This window comes from Mchenga conophoros, linkage group LG9 (genome assembly GCF_057382185.1).
Source record: "Mchenga conophoros isolate Kocher_MC1m ecotype Shallow Benthic linkage group LG9, M_conophoros_male_GT1.1, whole genome shotgun sequence".
Taxonomy (NCBI): domain Eukaryota; kingdom Metazoa; phylum Chordata; class Actinopteri; order Cichliformes; family Cichlidae; genus Mchenga; species Mchenga conophoros.
In genome coordinates, this window is record NC_140534.1 from 32646768 (window position 1) to 32665244 (window position 18477).

General features: G+C 41.5%; 1 protein-coding gene across 4 annotated transcripts; it reads left to right on the plus strand.

Annotated features, from left to right (window-relative positions):
- Positions 1-506: 506 nt before the first annotated feature.
- LOC146567669 (uncharacterized) lies at positions 507-5758 on the plus strand. 4 transcript variants are annotated; one of them, XM_085287642.1, is made up of 4 exons: positions 507-665; positions 956-1141; positions 2159-2218; positions 2292-5758. In XM_085287642.1, the coding sequence occupies exon 4, from the start codon at positions 2327-2329 to the stop codon at positions 3581-3583; it is 1257 nt and encodes a 418-aa protein (XP_085143768.1). In that variant the 5' UTR covers positions 507-665; positions 956-1141; positions 2159-2218; positions 2292-2326; the 3' UTR covers positions 3584-5758. The 4 variants fall into 4 exon arrangements, with proteins under 4 accessions (XP_085143768.1, XP_085143767.1, XP_085143766.1 ...); XM_085287641.1 differs by lacking the exon at positions 2159-2218 and having other exon boundaries at positions 507-727; XM_085287640.1 differs by lacking the exon at positions 2159-2218.
- Positions 5759-18477: the final 12719 nt, after the last annotated feature.

Sequence of the window (18477 nt, forward strand, 5' to 3'; positions counted from 1 at the left end):
TGGCCGAGATTATGTGTTTTTATCTCAGAAAATGTATTTAAAGGATTTGTACTGTTTTGGAACTATGTATTATTTGGTCTACAAAAACACCAAAGACATTTCAACATTGACAACAGATGTGTGATTAACTTGTTAATCTTAATGGCTAAATGTCATATTCACAAATCCAAACGTTTTGGAAGACATCCCTCTTTTTATGTATTTTCCTATGAGCTTGTGCAATATCTTAATTCAATTAAGAACTCTACTAACCCAAAAGCTATAAAAACTATGGTTGTGTGTAAAAAAAATGAAGATCCTTCAATCACTTTACTCTTTGCTTTAATCAGTTAAACTTTTCCCCCTAGCAGGTTCCCCCTGTAGGTTCTGAATAATGTTTATTTGTTTGTTTATTGTATACATTTTTTGTAAGCATAACACCTATAATATAGTACTGTTTAACTCTAGTTTGTATTGTACTGATGTTTAAATAAAGGTTTGTAAAAAAAAAAAGAAGAAGAAGAAGCAGCAGGGCGAGGAGACGAAGAAGAAGGAGGAGTGTGCGTACTGTGCTCTTTGCTGTGTCTTTCCGCCGTTTTAAAAATGGGCACTTTTTGAAGAACCCGCATCAAAGTATTGTGGAGAAGCGTCGTGTTAAATCTAATTGATGAACGGCTTTTTGTGAGGTATGTGTTGCAGCTGCGAAGACGAACGTACGTTCTCCTGCTAGGTTACAGCTGGTAGGAAGGTGCGTTCAGTGTGTCTTTGTAATTTTAAGTTTCCATGTCAAACGAGATAAAACAGTTATTTCTGGATGCGCAATTGTTCGCTGAGTTTGGTAAAAATCTGTTTTTGTAAACCACGTGATGATTTAAGTAATTTAATCTTTACAGAACATGTGAGCGAGGCTAATAGAGCAATATTTTTATGTTTAGTAAACTGACGTTTCTAAATGTAACTGCTTTTATTTCATTAGTTCTGACGAGGACAGCTGAGTGATGTTGTTGGTGAGCTTGGATTAAATCATCTCTAAACAAAGAGCTTGTCCTCGTGGTGACTGACTTGGGGAGTGGAGGTCAGTGAGCCCATTGTCTCTGCTGGTCCGACTCCAACTACAAAGCCGGCCCGCTCGCCCCCTCCTGAGTCTGAGAGGAGATCCAGAGTAAGTCAGTTATAACTACACTGGTTGCTTAACTTCATCATTTTCTACAGGGTCTCTCTCTCTTAGCTCACTTTGGTTTGATTTCTGCCTTCTGTTTAGCCTCTGTTTGTCTGCCTCAGGAACTTAATGTTTTATCATTTGAGTTACACTCTCTGTTTCCCTTCATATGAAGGTGATGTCTGTGGAGTGATCATGACTTCATTAAAAATCCTCTGTTTTCCTTTTCCACTTCTCTTCTTTCATATTCTTTCTGACGTCTTTTCTTGTGTAAGCTGCTAACTCTTGTGATGGACATTTCTTTATTTTATGTGTTGATCATATGTTTTGACAATATCACTTTAGTAATATCTATAGTACATTTTTTGTGACTTTGTTCTACATATAGGAAAACATCAAATATGTTATTCCACACACAGATGGGTATTGTGAGTGAGTTGGACTGACACTCCCAGGCACCATGAGACATGAGGCAGATAGTGAGACTCCTTATCTCCAGGGAGGAGGTGTTGAGATGAAAATATTTGAAGTGCCTCAATTCTATGCTGTATATTAACTAAAATGCCATATAACCATATAGTGTAGTATTAAGTGGACATGGCCATGAAAAATAAAGGCATTAGACTACGTGTCCTTGGGGGGTAGAAAGCTGTAGACTCTCGCCCACGCTTGCCTGTGAAAAACTAGATAACAGGGGACCATCTTCTAGTGGAGATGCATTATAACTCACCTGTGCATTATAATAAAAGGTGTTGATTGCAGCTGACAGTGTCTGCAGACTTTGATAACTGTGTGTCACCCTCGTGGTTAATCAGAGGGAAATCTGAGTCAGTGTGGATTTGGTTGTACAGCTCTCACACATACAACCTGAACTGCACATTGTAAGTGTGATGTTCTTCAGATTTGAACAAAGTAAAAACTAAAAAACTTTGAAGTCACACAAGCCAAAATTTTATTCACAATGTTGAACTTTTACTACTTTTATCCCCAAAATGAGCTCACTTCAAATATTTACCACAGCATAGCGTCCCCAGGCACCTGAGACGTTTGGCAGATGGTGAAACTGTTTATCTTTGTGAGGTAAGAGGGGGCACTTGTGGATGAGCTGAAGGTATAGACCTGATGTCACTGTTTGGGTTCTTTGTCATTACAGGAGAAAGAAGTGAAAGCAGGCCCAAACCTCAGCACATGGATGACATCAACCAAAAACATCCAGCACCAGAAAGTAAAGATGAGCCAGCGGCGATCCCTGTGGAAAAGACTTTTCCTGCTATGAAGCAGCCCAGAAGACGCAAGTGCGCCAACGGGGAGGACAGAAGCTTGAGCTGTGATCTGTGTGGAAAGTCTTTTACTCAGATTGGTCACTTGAAATCACATCAGCTGATCCACACCGGTGTGAAACCATTCAGCTGTGATCAGTGTGGAAAGACCTTTACTCATAGATGGAGCTTAAAAACACATCAGGTCATCCACACTGGATTTAAAGCTTTCAACTGTGATCAGTGTGAAAAGTCTTTTACTCAGAAAGGTCACTTAAGGAGACATTATATGATCCATGTTGGAGGTAAATCATTTGTCTGTGATCAGTGTGGAAAGTCTTTTACGGATAGAGATCACTTAGAGAGACATCAGGGCATCCACAGTGAAGTTAAACCTTTCACCTGTGATCAGTGTGGAAATTCTTTTACTGAGATTGATAGGTTAAAAAGACATCAGCTCATCCACAGTGGAGAGAAACCATTCAGTTGTGATCTGTGTGGAAAGTCATTTACTCAGATAGGCAATTTAAAAGTACATCAGCTCATCCACAGTGGAGATAAACCTCTCACCTGTGATCAGTGTGGAAAGGCTTTTGCTTACGTTAGTAACTTAAAAAGACATCAGCTCATCCACAGTGGAGCTAAACCCTTCAGCTGTGAGCAGTGTGGAAAGTCTTTTACTCACATTGCTGCCTTAAAATCACATCAGCTTATCCACTCTGGTACTAAACAATTTGTATGTGGTGACTGTGGAAAGGCTTATATTGAGATCGAAAGGTTAAAATCACATCAGCTCATCCACTCTGGAGTTACATCATTTAAATGTGGTCAATGTGGAAAGGCTTTTACTCACATGACTGGCTTAAAATCACATCAGCTGATCCACTCTGGTGCTAAACAATTTGTATGTGGTCAGTGTGGAAAGGCTTTTACTCACATGACTGGCTTAAAATCACATCAGCTGATCCACTCTGGTGCTAAACAATTTGTATGTGGTCACTGTGGAAAGGCTTTTACTCACATGACTGGCTTAAAATCACATCAGCTCACCCACTCTGGAGTTAAATCATTTGTATGTGGTCACTGTGGAAAGTCTTTCATCCATAAAACAAATCTATTGAGGCATCAGAAAACCCACAAAGTGTCCTCCTCTGAGAAAAGTGGCAGACCAATGGGACATTACTAGGGCTGCCACAAATGATTATTTTGATAGTCGACTAGTCACCGATTATTTTTGCAATTAGTCGACTAATCAGATCATGCATCCATTGGACGTAAAATGTACAGCATGCATCTGCTCTTATATAACTATCATGAGCTTACAGCTTTAAGTGTTTAAGGTCTGTGCTAACTAAGAATAGAGACAAGGTGATAGTTTATTAAATTTTAATGAAATGTGCAGATTGTTTCGGTGAAGTTTAATAAACTCCTTGCTAGGGATGGGTACCTGTATCCGGTGCCATGACGGCACCAGTTCTGACATAAACGGTAGTAACCAGACCGAAAAGAAGCGCTTATTTCGGTGCTTTTATTTTCCTGAGATGTCATACACTTTAGATTCTAGCCAATCATTTTACGTTTCTGAGGATAGTAGGCGGGTCCAGGTACGTACGTTCTTTTAGAGCAGGGCTACAGATTAAAAATGCCCAAGGCAAAGCGGTGAAAAGTCTGGCTGTACTTCACAGCAAAATATGCAAACTCAGCAGCCTGCAACAAGTGCTTTAAGGTGATACTTTGATACTGTCAAAGGAGGTAACACCTCGAATCCGATGAAACACCTGGCGACGCATAGCGTTTTTTTTTAAAGCCGAAAAATGCGCCGTATTTGAGAGCTTGCTGCGAGACCTCACACCGAGCACATCTACTGCGGGTGTGGTGCCTGTTATCAGACCCGGAGTTAGCAACATCCCCCAAAAACCCGAAGAGGGGAGTCCTGGCCCCTAGCCCTGCCAGTGTAGCAGAAATGATGACGGATGATGATGCAGCAGCAGCCGTGCTTCTCTGCATGAGTAGCTTAATGTTGTTCCTGTGTAATTTACGTTGAGTAGGCTAACCACATTATTACATTAATGCAGGTAAGGTGAACTAGCAAACATCATCATAGCTACATGCGGCTGTCCTCTTGTTTGATGGCAGATACTCCCTTCACCCTGGCCAAAAAGGCTAAAATGAACAAAGAAAAAGTGGAAAACAGTTAAACATGAGAGGTTTTTGGACCAATTTTGTGTTCTCCATTCTTTAAGCACCGGCACCGTTTCAAAAGTACCAGTTTGGCACCGGTATCGGATAAAACTTAAACGATACCCATCCCTACTCCTTGCTATCTAAAATATAACAGGACACCGGAGTATATTCTCGAGCATCTCACATTTCTGATAATCAGCTGTCTGCTTGATGTTTATTCAGCTGTGTAAAAACTATAACTTTAATCTCAGCCAAACCGATTTACTCAGGAACAAATAAAATACTGAAAAAAAGCCGAACAGTAACATTTTTAAGTTATCTAAGTGACTTATATATCATGTTTAACCTGAGTAGCAAAAGATGGCGGTGGGTTTGGAAACCATTTGCCGGGAGTCCGGTGTTCTCACCGGCTCCAGGGAGCCTGTAACCCCGGCTAGCTATCGAAGTCTCCGAAAACGTCGGAGCACTTTCAAAAAAATGTGGTGTCTTGATAAAGTGAGCAGATATTTGAAGTTTACACAGCTACATTCTCGCCTGAAAATATGTTAAACATTTACTTTGTGACCCAGAAAGAATGATAAGAATAAAACTGACTAGCTGCTGCCATTGTTGGAAACTGAGCTGGGCCACGCTATGAATTCTGGGACACAGCTTCTTCTTCTTCGGGGTTTAATGGCAGCTGTCATCCTTCTTCATGCAGTGCTGCCATCTTCTGTTTCAGTCCGTTATTACACTCTTAAATCCTACTACTTATTCCTGCGTCTTTTGGGATCTTACAAAGCTTCAAATGACGCGTTGACTATTAAATTAGTCGTTGGCGATTTTGATAGTCGACGTAATCGTGACTAGTCGACTAATCGTGGCAGACCAATGGGACATTACCCTGACGGGGTTCATTTGAACACAGTGGGAGAAACAGGGGTCTGAACAAAAGTTCTTCTGGATGCTGCGTCAAACTTAAAAAGCTTGAGATCAGGCTTCACAGAATTCAGCTTGTGTTCCAAGTTTAGCAAGTTACACTTCACTGGCTGTGTCCACAAACAGCATACAGAGCAAACATTACTCCCATCATCTGATCACAAGAAAAACAAAATGTCAGAACAGTTCACCTTCTGGGTCAAACTATCAGACCTGTTACTGTTTATTTTAGGAGTCCCCAATCCCAGTCCACGAGGGCCGGTGTCCCTGCAGGTTTTAGATCTCACTCTGGGTCAACACACCTGAATCACATGATTACTTCATTACCAGGCTTCTGGACAACGTCAAGACATGTTGAAGGGGATAATTTAACATTTTTAAATCATCTATGACGGATCAAGGACACCTCTAAACCCTGCAGGGACACCGGCCCTCGTGGACTGGGATTGGGGACCCCGTGTTTATTTGGCTATTCATCGTGAGGTAATTATCAGTGTGAGTGCACTTCTGTTGTAACTCACATGAAATGTGTTTTAAATGGGCTCTATTGTCTTACAATATTGTGTGAGTCTGTTTTGCTCCACAAAGACACAACCCCTCCTGCAATTTTTAATGTTACAGTAAAAAAAAAAAGGTAAATTGATAAATTTGTGTCATTTTTAAACGGGCAGTATGTGGAAAACTAAATATTTTCTTACCCATGTGTAAAGTTTTCAGTGGTCTGTGTTTTCTTACAGGATGTGAGTGTGTTTTGCTCCATGAAGAGACAAACCTACATTTTTTTATGTTGCAATAAAAATATTCTTATTGTAAGTCATAAATGTGTGTCATTTATGATAAAACTGACTTGCTGTCCCTTTGTTCCCGTGTACCTAAGTAATTGTGGGTAATATCTTGATGCATGCTCAATCATCCAGGTAAGGAAATCCCAGAAGTTGATTCTGTTCATCTGGACGTAGCGTTTTCAGTGGGACAAACATTTCGTCACTCATCCCAGATACTTCTTCAGTCTCAGCTGACTGCAGGTTTCTCCAATCTTATAAACACTACATTTGCATTGCAAAGAAAAGCGTCTGGACTTCTTTAAGTTAAGTCATCAGGGGGTCCTTTTGTCCCTCTGTGGGGGGTCACTCCCACTAGGTTTATATCTGGGACTCTCCACCATTTGACCTTAGAACTGAAGAAGCTTCTCGGATGAGAGGTGAAACATCTTCAAGTAACTTAAAGAAGTCCAGACGCTTTTCTTTGCAAGCTCCTTTGACTACGATGACCTGGATGACTGAGAACCTTCACAGACACACTACATTTGCATAATGAATGAACCCCCCAGCAGGCCTGAAGGTGCCTGGTTTGGGGGGGGGGGATTTCCAGGACAAAGGACTCAAAACAATATCAGAGCCTTAGTCCAAACAATTAAAAAACCCGGTTGCACCTCCAGCAGCAGCGGCACACAGTCCAACAAGCCAAGTTCTTGTGGCCAACTTGGTTGGTGGCAAATCCGGCAAGACCATTCAGGCGGCCTCCCATGGGTCCAGTGGCACCAAAACAGTCTAGGCGGCCTGTGATGAGACCAGTGGCAGCAGCATTGCGGCTCAGGCAGCTTGCCCCGGGTCCAGTGACAATGGTGTTACAGATCAACCGGCCTGCCCTGGGTCCAGTGGCAGTGATGACATAATGGCTCCGGTGGCTCTCAACAGCTCCTTAGCTGTTGGCCTGGAAAGTGGCCAGTGATTATTGGTCTTGGCTGATGGCTGGTGTTTCGCTGCTGGACTCGGAAGCAGCGGTGCAGTCGGTGCTGGATGAGGAAGCGGGTGTGCAGGTGTGGCAGGTATGGACAGCTCGCAGACCCCCGGTGCTCAAACCTCCGACTCAGGCAGAGTGGGACCATCCAGTGCGCAGATCCTCTGCGCTCAAACTTCCACCTCAGGTTGAGCGGGCACCTCTAGTGTGCAGACCCATGTAGCTCAAACCCCCAGATTGGGTTGAATGGCCCTCTCTGGCGCACAGACCCTCGGCCCTTAAACCTCTAGTTTGGGCTAAGCAGCCCATCTGGCACGCAGACCCCCAGAGCTCAAACCTCCAGCTCTGGCTGAGCAGACCCCTCTGGCTCGCAGACCCTTGACCCTTAAACCTCCAGCTCAGGCTGAGCGCTAATGCTAAGCTCCATTCCCAATCTGGATAGTTATCATCTGGTTATGTCTGGGGATTACAACCTGGTAATGGATTCTGTTTGGGATCGCTCTTCCCAATCTTTACTAAGACCTGTTATGTGACGGCTGTGTGCAGGCAGGAAAAAGACCCAAGGTGCAGACTCCGAAGACAGATGTGGCCCCTACTTACTGAGTGCTATTACAGACTGTAAATATGATCCAATCGTCATTTCTGATCATGCCCGGTTACAGAGGTGGGTCAAGTATCCAAAAATTGTACTCAAGTAAGAGTAGCATTACTTTGAAATATTATTACTCACGTAAAAGTGAAAAGTAGTCTTCAAAAAAGTTACTCGAGTAAGAGTAAAGTACTTGGTGAAAAGACTACTCAAGTAGCGAGTAACTGTTTGAAATGTCCGATTTATTTTATAAATGCTATCAGACAAACAAAAATAAATAAATATACAAATTTTAGTATTTCCAAAAGGAATATATGTAAAAACATCAACAAAATAAGGCACAACAATTCTAATTTCCAGATTTTCACAACATTTTTCAAACAAGCTTTTTTCACCAATACCTGCAGTAAATAATATAAATATATAAACAGTGCAAACAATTTCCAGTGACAAGATTTGCTGTAAACTTTATATTCATGTTTGCTCCAAATGCCACAGCAGCCTCAGAGAAAACAGAACGAGGCATCTTCAGCATATGTACATACAAGCCAGCTCAGTTTACCATAAATTGTATGGGTGTGAATCTATTTCTGCATATTTAGCAAAAATGTGCCATTTCTTCACTCAGTGAGGTGATGGTTAAGCTTCAGCAGCAGTTTGCTCTCAAGGTTCTTTCTGTGAAGCTGTGACTGTTTAGCAGTGAACAGGAGTCCTGCATGACTGAGAAGTCCTTCACAAGCTCCTGATGCAGGAAGAGCTGTATTGACTTTGATCGACAGCTTCTTGATGTGAGGAACGCCATACAATAGATCCACACCTCCAGTGAATGGACATGAAAGGTACCGCTCCAGCCCTGCTTCTGGCTTTCCTGACCCCATGGATCTATCATCTTAGTCGGTTAGGCTGCTGTTTGCGCTGGCATCATCCAGCTTTGTGTCTAGGTGATGTCTGATGAAGTTGAGACCTGTGGAAAGATGTATGGTTTTCAAAAGAATTGGGTCTCTTCATTATAGTGCTGTATACACTGCCAAGCTGCGGATGTTTGGCAAGAAGATTTGATCACACTGGAGATGTTTTTTTACTAACTCTTGTAGAAAAACAAAATCTTGTCGTTCATATCCCACACAAACAGTTTGCAGTGAATTCCAGATTAAGTTTAAAATAAGAACGCGTGCAAGGCGAAGCAGTGCTAGCCAATAGATCCTCCTGTTGGGCTGTTACTCTGGGAAAAGACGAGAAAGACGGTGATGGAAGCGTGACTGGAGCTGCGATGTAGCCTATATAATATTTATATTGTACGAACGTGATAATTCTGTATATTGTAATAATGTGATATTATATTGTTAAAAAACATGAAAGGTATATTGTTAAACAATATACTTTTCACTTTTCTTTTGCCTGGGTGGCAGCTCTACGCTTCCATATCCGAGGCTTTTCAATGTGGCCTCACAAAATTATCACGACTACAACAACCATGAAAAGAGTTGGATGGACATTGCTGCTCAATCACAGCTGCCTGGTCAGTGTTTTTCATTAGTAATTTAGCAAAGTTGACAGTGGTGGTGTGTGTCTGTGTGAGTGAGTGAAAGACAGAGAGGGAGAGCGAGAGATTGATTTTGTAGGATAAGCATTAGAGCTGGGCGATAGAACAATAACGAAATGTATTGCGAAATAACTTTTTCTCGATAGAAAAATTAAACTATTGCGATAGGCCTCATCTCTCTTGGACTCTTAAAAAAAAAGAGAACAGCCAATCCAAATTAAGTAGCGCAGAGAAGCGCTAATTCGTCATTTGGCTTTTGTCAGACTAAATTTTTAAAAGAACCAAGAGAGGCACTGAAAAGGATCTGCAACGGTGAGCTGTTTTGATTTGGGAGGATTTTCAAGCGGACCAACAGGGAAAGCCTGGCTTCCTTACTGTTGCAATTATTGGGTGCAGGTTCCTAGAAACTCAGTTTGGGTATTCTAGTGGGTGTTCTTCTTCATCTAAAGGCGTAAATATGATGTGGGGAACATGAACAGAAGCAGTGACTGCAACACTGCATGGCAGGTTCTAATCCCTACAGCATGTTGTGTCACCAGAAAGCAAAACTTTTCCTGTGATTTCTGGTAGATTTGGTTTGTTTGTTTGTTTGTTGGTTTTAGTACCAGGCTGATTTTGCCAGATAGGTTAGGGTTGTTTTCTTTTTGTAAGAGAAACACAGGTTTATTTTTTATATATATTTAGACATGTCCTGAACAAGGCCTAATATGTTTTGTTTGTAACAGTGCACTTAGGGGAAAAAAACCTGCCAGGTATCATCCCTCTGGGGGTGATATTTTGTGTGTTGATGATTTAAAAGCAGGCCTGCAAGATCGGGAGTAAAAGTGTTATAAAATACTTTAATTGAGAGCAAATATAAGGTGAGCTTCTCTAGATTACAATGGGCTTCCTAGTTCTGATGAGTTGACTCATGGGAGAGACCACGTGTCAAACGGAGGGATTCTAGGTTTAAACAATGTTTTCTATGTTTTCCATGAGTTTTTTCATGGTGTTTTTGTCCATGGCTTTTTACCGTGATTTGTGGGATTAACCGTTCATGTACAGGTATTAAACCTCTACAGGGGGGTTAAGTCCATGTTCAGATAAGGTTTTGATGATCTATAAGTAAACTTCACTGAACTGAAAGGAAAATGTGGTTTGAAGCCTCGCTTCTGTCAGTCTGCCCATGACTGTAGCTGCCTCCACCAGTGTGTGAATGTGAGAGTGAATGAATAGTGGCATTGTAAAGCGCTTTGAGGGTCTCGAAAAGTGCTATATAAATGCAATTCATTATTATTATTATTATTATTATGGTTGACGTGTTTTCTAAATGGTTAGAAGTTTTTCCTCCTAGTGAAGAGATACAGGTGCAGCAGCCAGAGTATTGCTGGAAGAAATCATCCCAAGGGTGGAATCTCCTGACTGAGTCTGCGTGCTGATCAGAAGTCTTCAGAGACCCAGCAAGAACAGGGACCATTCATAACAGAGCTGACAGCCCAGGCAGTGGTTAAGGTCAAAGGTCATGCGGTTTGGGGCCCTACTAGTCATCATGAGAAGATTCCAGAACCACAGCAATAACCATAAAGCTGCGTTGGAACGAGAGGGTGAGGGCTGAAAAGAGCCCCCTCCTCCAACAAGAGCGTGCTGAGCTCCAACTCAGCAACTGCAGAGTGAGACTCTGTGCCACCCAAGAGGGATCTGCGAATGAATGCAGATCACATCTGCTTAAAACAGCCAATCACTTTCCCTGGAAAGCTTAGTGTGTTTTTAAGTTACGGAGGTCGTTGTTGTGACGTTAATAATCATTTTATAAATTATATGCATTTACATGATTCTCCGAACATCACAAACTCTGTTAGAGTCCTGAGCATGAGTAAAAGTGATTGGAGTAATTATAGCATGCATGTTTTACAGCAACTTGTGTAGATTTTGTAGGGTAGGTAGACTGATTATCTAGCATGTCAGTTCCTGATGCGTAAGTGCATTAGGCCCTCATTGTCTGAGTAAACATAGTGTGGGATTATAATATGATCTTATGCCATGTTATACCCCTAATTAAAGATTGTGAAATCATTATGTAGTTTTAGTTTGTAGTATTCTCCTGAATTAGAAGAAGGTGATAACTATTACAGTTATTAAACTGATTTGTATTACGTTAGACTGCTGATTCAGTGTGAATGAATGATATTGTTTATGATGCATTATACTGCTGAGTTATAAGAAACACGGTTTTCAGAGAGTCAGGTCCTTGCTTTTTCTCATAGTGGAGGAGACAGAGAGCACATTCCACGGGAGACTACACCCCCACCGTTGTTGAAGGCAGACAAAATAGGGAGCCAAGGCCATAAGTCAGGCTCGCTAGGAGTTAGAAAGAATGTGAATGTTTAGGTTTTTATGACTAGGTGGGGGCCACTAGAGGCTATAAGAGTTTGAGTAACCCTCCACCAGTTTGAGATTTGCTGTGACCCTCTTCATGCATGTCTCCCCATCCGGATGGTTTGTGCTCATAAAGTGTTCAATTGTATGTAATAAAAGATTGTTGATTGAGCATTTGTACACCGAATATTGTCCGTCCTTCAGCCCAAAGATCGAAAGAATTGGGAGAATTTAACAATAGTAACAACAGTTGTGAGTTCTTTTGACATGTGTACTCAATTTTGACACATGTGACACCGTAAAGATTGGATTTTTGGTTTATCCCATTTCATTGAGGGATTTTGATCGGCCTCAAACATGCTGGAAGCACTAAAGAAGGAAGTCGTTCTTCCAGAGTTGTGGTTGTTTTGGTTTCCCCAATCACTGATGTGGGCACAGTAAAGATAATTGTAAATGCCTTGGAGAGGGTTCACACCTTTTAAACGGGCTGATGGCCCTACAATAGTAAAGAGTACAGTACGCTGCATAGACAGAGAGGAAAGATCTATAATTCTGTTGCAAAAAATCAATCCCTAATAACACTGGGGAAGAGGGTCTTTTACAGAAACAGTTAATAAATTGGGAGATTTAATGATAAAATAGGAAATATATCACACACCTAAAAACTTCCTTATCTTAACAACGGGTTCTTATGAGAGAGCAGCTTGATGTAACTAAGACATATAACCTGTCTATTTCATACATTCGAGAACAGTGGGAGAATGATTTGGGTGCTGTGGTGGCAGATTTCTTTTCTCATGTATTTATCACATATTTAATCATATCACATTAGTTATAGTAATATCACTTTCTCACTTTACTATAGTAAGAGCACTCCTGTCACTAGTTTACATGCATGTGGAAAGTTAACACAGTGAGGCCATTGTAATGGGAGACATTAAACAGATAGTGAGACTCCTTCTGCTTATCAGGGATGTAAATCCTTAGGTGACAGCCAAGCAGAAAACAAGGTCATAATTCTCTCTGTGAGGGAGGAGTTATAGCCCCCTGTGAGAGGGGCCAACATGTGAGGTTGTGGAATGTTCATTGTCTGTGTGGGCGGTGGCCACAATCCGGAGGTGGTCCTGGTGTTTCACTGGGATGCTCTCTCCACATCGCAATGTGTTTATTAAACCCACTTCAAATCAAGCTCGCTGGGTGTGTTGCAGGTTATTGTTAAATTTTCCACGACAGTGCCCAGCTGTCTGACAAAGAGTGAGATATGGCTCTTACCAGGGTCCATTCGTCTTCTATATGTTCAAGACACTCCCTAATACAATTCAAAGTGTTACACAGGTTACATTTTTCAAAAGTTAAACTAGCAAAAATATTTCCGAACATAGACATAGACCCATCGTGTGATAGATGCAAACAGACTCCAGCTACTTCCCTTCATATGTTTTGGTCCTGTCCGAAAATTGCTCTTTTCTGGTCATCATTTTTTGAAGTCATCTCTAAAGCCTATGCCTATAACATCTCGCCTCCCCCTTGGTGACAGTTTTTGGTTGTTTCTCTGGTATTGTGACTTCTGTTCCCCCTGCCCATTTACAGAGGGTTATTGCCTTTTTGTCATTATTAGCGAGACGCCTGATTTTATTTAAATGGAAGTCTACTACTGCTCCATCACACCACCGCTGGATAACGGATGTTATGCAAAATGTCAAACTGGAAAAAATCAGATGTACTCTGAACGGATCCATCGGCAAATTCCACACAACATGGGACCCTCTGTTAACATACGTCAACAATTTATCCGGTCTGGAACTGGAATCTTCAGTGTTTTTGTTTGCCCTAGAACAGTCCTGTAAAAACAATAGAGAGGTGCACCCCCCCCCCCCCTTTCTTTTTTTTTTGCTGTTGTTGCTGTGCTTTTTGTTTGTTTTTTTGTTTGTTTGTTTTTGCTTGTTTGTTTGTTTAGTGTTTTTGTTCCCTTTTCCTGTCTTGGTATTATCTGTATTTATGATCTGTGGGATTGTTGTTTTGTGGTTTTCTGTAAAATGATGCCCTTTATGTAAAATGATGCCCTTTAATGCCCTTCTAAAGAAGGGCATCAAAAAAGCCAAACACCATTACAAAAAGAAGGTAGAAGAACATTTCTCCAACTCCAACCCCCGACGCATGTGGCAAGGACTCCAGACCATCACAGACTACAGGACCACCAAACCTTCCCCCGCATCCTCTGATGTCTCCTTCCTCAATGAGCTCAACAACTTTTATGCTCGTTTTGAGCGAGGGAACCCCACAACCACAACCAAAGCAGACATGACGCCAGATCACCAACCTCTGACTCTCTCCCCCACCGATGTAGGAGCGGTGCTGAGCAGGATCAATGTCCACAAGGCTGCAGGTCCTGATGGCATCCCCGGGCGTGTTCTCAGAGCGTGTTCTGGGGAGCTTGCAGGAGTGCTCACAGACATATTCAATCTGTCCTTGGCCCACGCTGTGGTACCGGCCTGCTTCAAATCCACCTCCATCGTCCCGATACCCAAAAACTCCAACCCATCTTGCCTCAATGACTACCGCCCAGTAGCACTCACCCCCATCATCACTAAGTGCTTAGAGCAGCTGGTCCTAGCACACTTCAAATCCTGTCTCTCCCCCACCCTGGACCCCCACCAATTCGCATACCGCCAGAACAGGAGCACAGAGGATGCAGTCTCCATCGCACTGCACTCTGTCCTCTCACACCTGGACAACAACAACACCTACGCCAGAATGCTGTTTATAGACTTTAGTTCAGCGTTCAATACAATCCACCCCTCACAACTCATCAGGAAACTGACAGACCTGGGTATCAGTTCCCTCATCTGCAAATGGTTACTGGACTTCCTGACCAACCGCCCCCAACGTGTCCGGCTGGATAACCGCTGCTCATCTACAATCACGATGAACACCGGTGTACCACAAGGCTGTGTGATGAGCCCTTTCCTCTACTCCCTCTTCACCCACGACTGCAGACCGGCTGATGGTTCCAACACCATCATTAAGTTTGCAGATGACACCACGGTGATTGGCCTCATCAGTGACAACGATGAGGCCGCCTACAGGGAGGAGGTGGATCGTCTGGCTGAGTGGTGCGACACAAACAACCTGCTGCTTAACACCGAGAAGACCAAGGAGCTCATCGTGGACTACAGGAGGAATGCTGACCCACATCCACCCATCCACATTAAGGGGACAGCTGTGGAGCGTGTGAGCAGCTTCAAGTTCCTGGGAGTCCACATCTCCGAGGATCTCACCTGGACGACCAACTGCTCCAAGCTGGTCAAGAAGGCTCGCCAGCGCCTCTTCTTCTTGAGGACTCTGAGGAAGAACCACCTGTCCTCAGACATCCTGGTGAACTTCTATCGCTGCACCATCGAGAGCATCCTGACCAACTGTATAACAGTCTGGTACGGGAACTGCTCTGCCTCGGACCAGAAGGCGTTGCAGAGGGTCGTGAAAACTGCCCAGCGCATCGCCGGAGCACCACTTCCTGCCATAAAAGACATCTACAGGAAGCGGTGTCTGAAAAGGGCTGGGAAAATCATCAGAGACCCCAGTCACCCATCACATGGACTCTTCACCCTCCTGCCCTCTGGGAGGCGCCACAGGAGCCTTCGGACTAAGACCACCAGGTACTGGAACAGCTTCTTCCCCACAGCTGTCAGACTCCTGAACTCTGCCTCCTGACATCTGACCCACGTTAAACTCATGGACTGAACATACACAGACCCACAATGGACAACTGTACCCTCAAACACACAATAATAACATGGACTGAACCACCACTCACAACCACTAGCACTTTATATAGCCTCTGTAGAAACTATCCACACCCTCACTTATCTTAACTGCACTACTGTATAGCTCTGTGTAAATAATCATTCTGTACATTCGATAATCTTTAATCCTACAACCGTTTACAACTTGCATAGTTCCCATTTCTGTATAGCTGTATATCTCAGATTCTGTAAAGTTATTTATTTCATATTCTGTATAGTTTTTCATATTTATATCCTGTTCATAGCCTGTACATAGCTTGTACTCACTACAGCCTGTACATACTTATAGTTATAGAATATTCACAACATACTTCATACCGTGTACATTATAACATACCATAATAGACCCATTTCTGTAATATACTTACATATCTATACTATTGCTAATATATATTGTAATATATCTATATCATGGCTAAAGCACTTCTGGATGGATGCAAACTGCATTTCGTTGCCCTGTACCTGTGCATGTGCAATGACAATAAAGTTGAATTGTATTCTATTCTAAAATAATAAGAATGCTATGTATGATAATTGGGAAACTACAAGTGTTAAAAAAAAGAATTACTACTACATTGAAAGCTGTTATAGTACGCCTTAAACTCATAGACATTTGGAGATTCAAATATCCTCATTCCAAAACGTTTACTTAGTGCAACAATTCTAACTCGAGACATTCAAGGATAGACTTTTGGTTAGTTTGTGTCATGGTTCTGGGTCAGTGACCCAGTGTTTTTGATTTTGTACTCTTATTTTTGATAGTATGAATGATAACTGTTTGTGTTTTTGGTTTCCCAGTGTTTATTCTGTGCTCCCTTTGTTTTCTGTCGTCCCTGCCTGTATATCCCCTCTAGTGTAGTCAGGTCTCTGCGTTAAGCCTGCGTCTCTGAGTCTGTGTCTTTGCGTGTGTGTTTCCCGTTTTATTTTGAAGGTCCGTGTCTGATCTCAGTGTGTTCAGATTACGCTTCCTTGTCTCGTCAGTTCTGATTTCTCCCAGCTGTGCCCTCCTTCTGTGTCTCACACACTTCCCAGTGTATTTAAACCCTGTGTTTCTCTGAGTCAGTGTCACGTCGTTCCTCGTGCTGTGTGGAACTCCCTGTGTCTCCCTGAGTGTTTAGTTTGTCATTTTCCAGTTCAGTTTAGTTTGCTTTTGCTTTTGTATGCTTTTCCCGGCCAGCAAATAAAGCTGTGGTTTTGAGTTCATCCCTCGTGTCTAAGAGCCTGCATTTTGGGCCCAATTCCTGTCTGCCACACAGCGATTCATGACAGAGAAAGATGATGTGAAAAAGGATCTTAAAGAACTGATCTCAAACTATTGATCTAGAGCTCGAGAAAAATTAAAGTTTGCAAATAACTGGGAATTATTAAAATTTGAAATTGACAAATATTTAAGGAAGGTTGGCAGCCTTAACGTGAAATCGAAAAGATTAGAGGAAGAAAATACAATCTCTCAAATTGACACTAATTGAAGAGGATAAATTGAACCTTGCTAAATTACAAGATAAATTAGATGGCTTATACTCAGACAAAGCAAAAGGAGCTTTTATCAGATCCAGATCTTGAAGAAGGTGAGTGCAATTCCTATTATTTCTTCAGCTTAGAAAAGAAACACTCAAGCATAATATTAGCAAATTAATGATAAATGTGGTTATAACAGAGGATTACAGATTAATCTCTAAACTCTGTAGTCATTTCTATAAGGAATTTTTAGCTGTACATTTTCTCAGGAAGCTTCAGATCACCTCTTATAATTGCTGAATGTTAAATCTGTCAGCCAAGAAGATTCTATATTATGTGATCTACCCGTCTCATTAGAAGAAGTCACAGATGCAATTGGGCTATTAAAAATAATACATCTCCAGGCACAGATGATCATACTGCAGAATTATATAAAACTTTTTCTGAAGAGTTCTCTTCCTTTCTTCTTGAGGTTTTTGCTGAAAGCATATGAAACCACCAACTTCCCACTACGATGAATCAAGGTTTGACCACATTGTTTCTGAAGCAAAATAAGGACCTCTTAATGATTGATAATTGCGGACCAAATAGCTTATTAAACAATAATTAAAGAATACTTGCTCTAATTTTAGCTAACAGACTTAAGATGGTTGTTGACTCGGTTAATGATGAAAGACAATCTGGGTTTATGCCCAAAAGACATATAACAATATCAGATTGGTTTTAGATATTCTGGATTATTCTGATAAATAGCAGTGGTTTCATATTATTTTTAGAGTTCTACAAGGCCTTCGATACGGTGAAGCATGAATTTATATTTCAAGCTCTAGATAGATATGGTTTTGGTACTTACTTTCTACGGTGATTAAAACATTATAACAATAACAGCAGTATCAAATTAACAAACAGTACTTCACCCAGATTTAACATACAAAGAGGGAAAAGACGAGGCTGTCCCAAAACAGGTCCCTGTACCTGTTTTAGTTAATTGCCCAACTATTGTTCCTTCCAATAAAACAAGAAGTTCGTTATTTCGGTATTGTAATAACCAAAAACCAGGAAAGAAGAATTGATCAAATTTCTTATCTAATTCTAGTGAAACTCAAACACAGATTTACTCTGTGGCTCTTAAGAGATTTATCATTAAAAGGCAGAGTATTAAAAACTAAAGCAGAAGGTATCTCTCATCTTACATACGCTGCATTGGCATTGCACCTTGATAATAAACTCATAAAAGAGGTTGATAAGTTACTTTTCAACTTTATTTGGAAAAATAGGACACACTACATTTAAAAAACAGTTCTTATGAACTCCTGTGTCAATGGAGGACTTAATGTGTTCGATTTTAACACTCTAAATAACACATTCAAAATAAATTGGTTAAAAATATAATTACAAATCCTACATCCATTTGGATACTATACCTATGTACATGTTTTCTAAGGAAGGTGTCCTTACTTATAATTTTAATATTGATAAAATCCCTATAT

Coding starts and splice junctions, on each gene's coding strand:
- LOC146567669 (XM_085287641.1), top strand. CDS start 2,327: ATGGATGACATCAACCAAAAACATCCAGCACCAGAAAGTAAAGATGAG.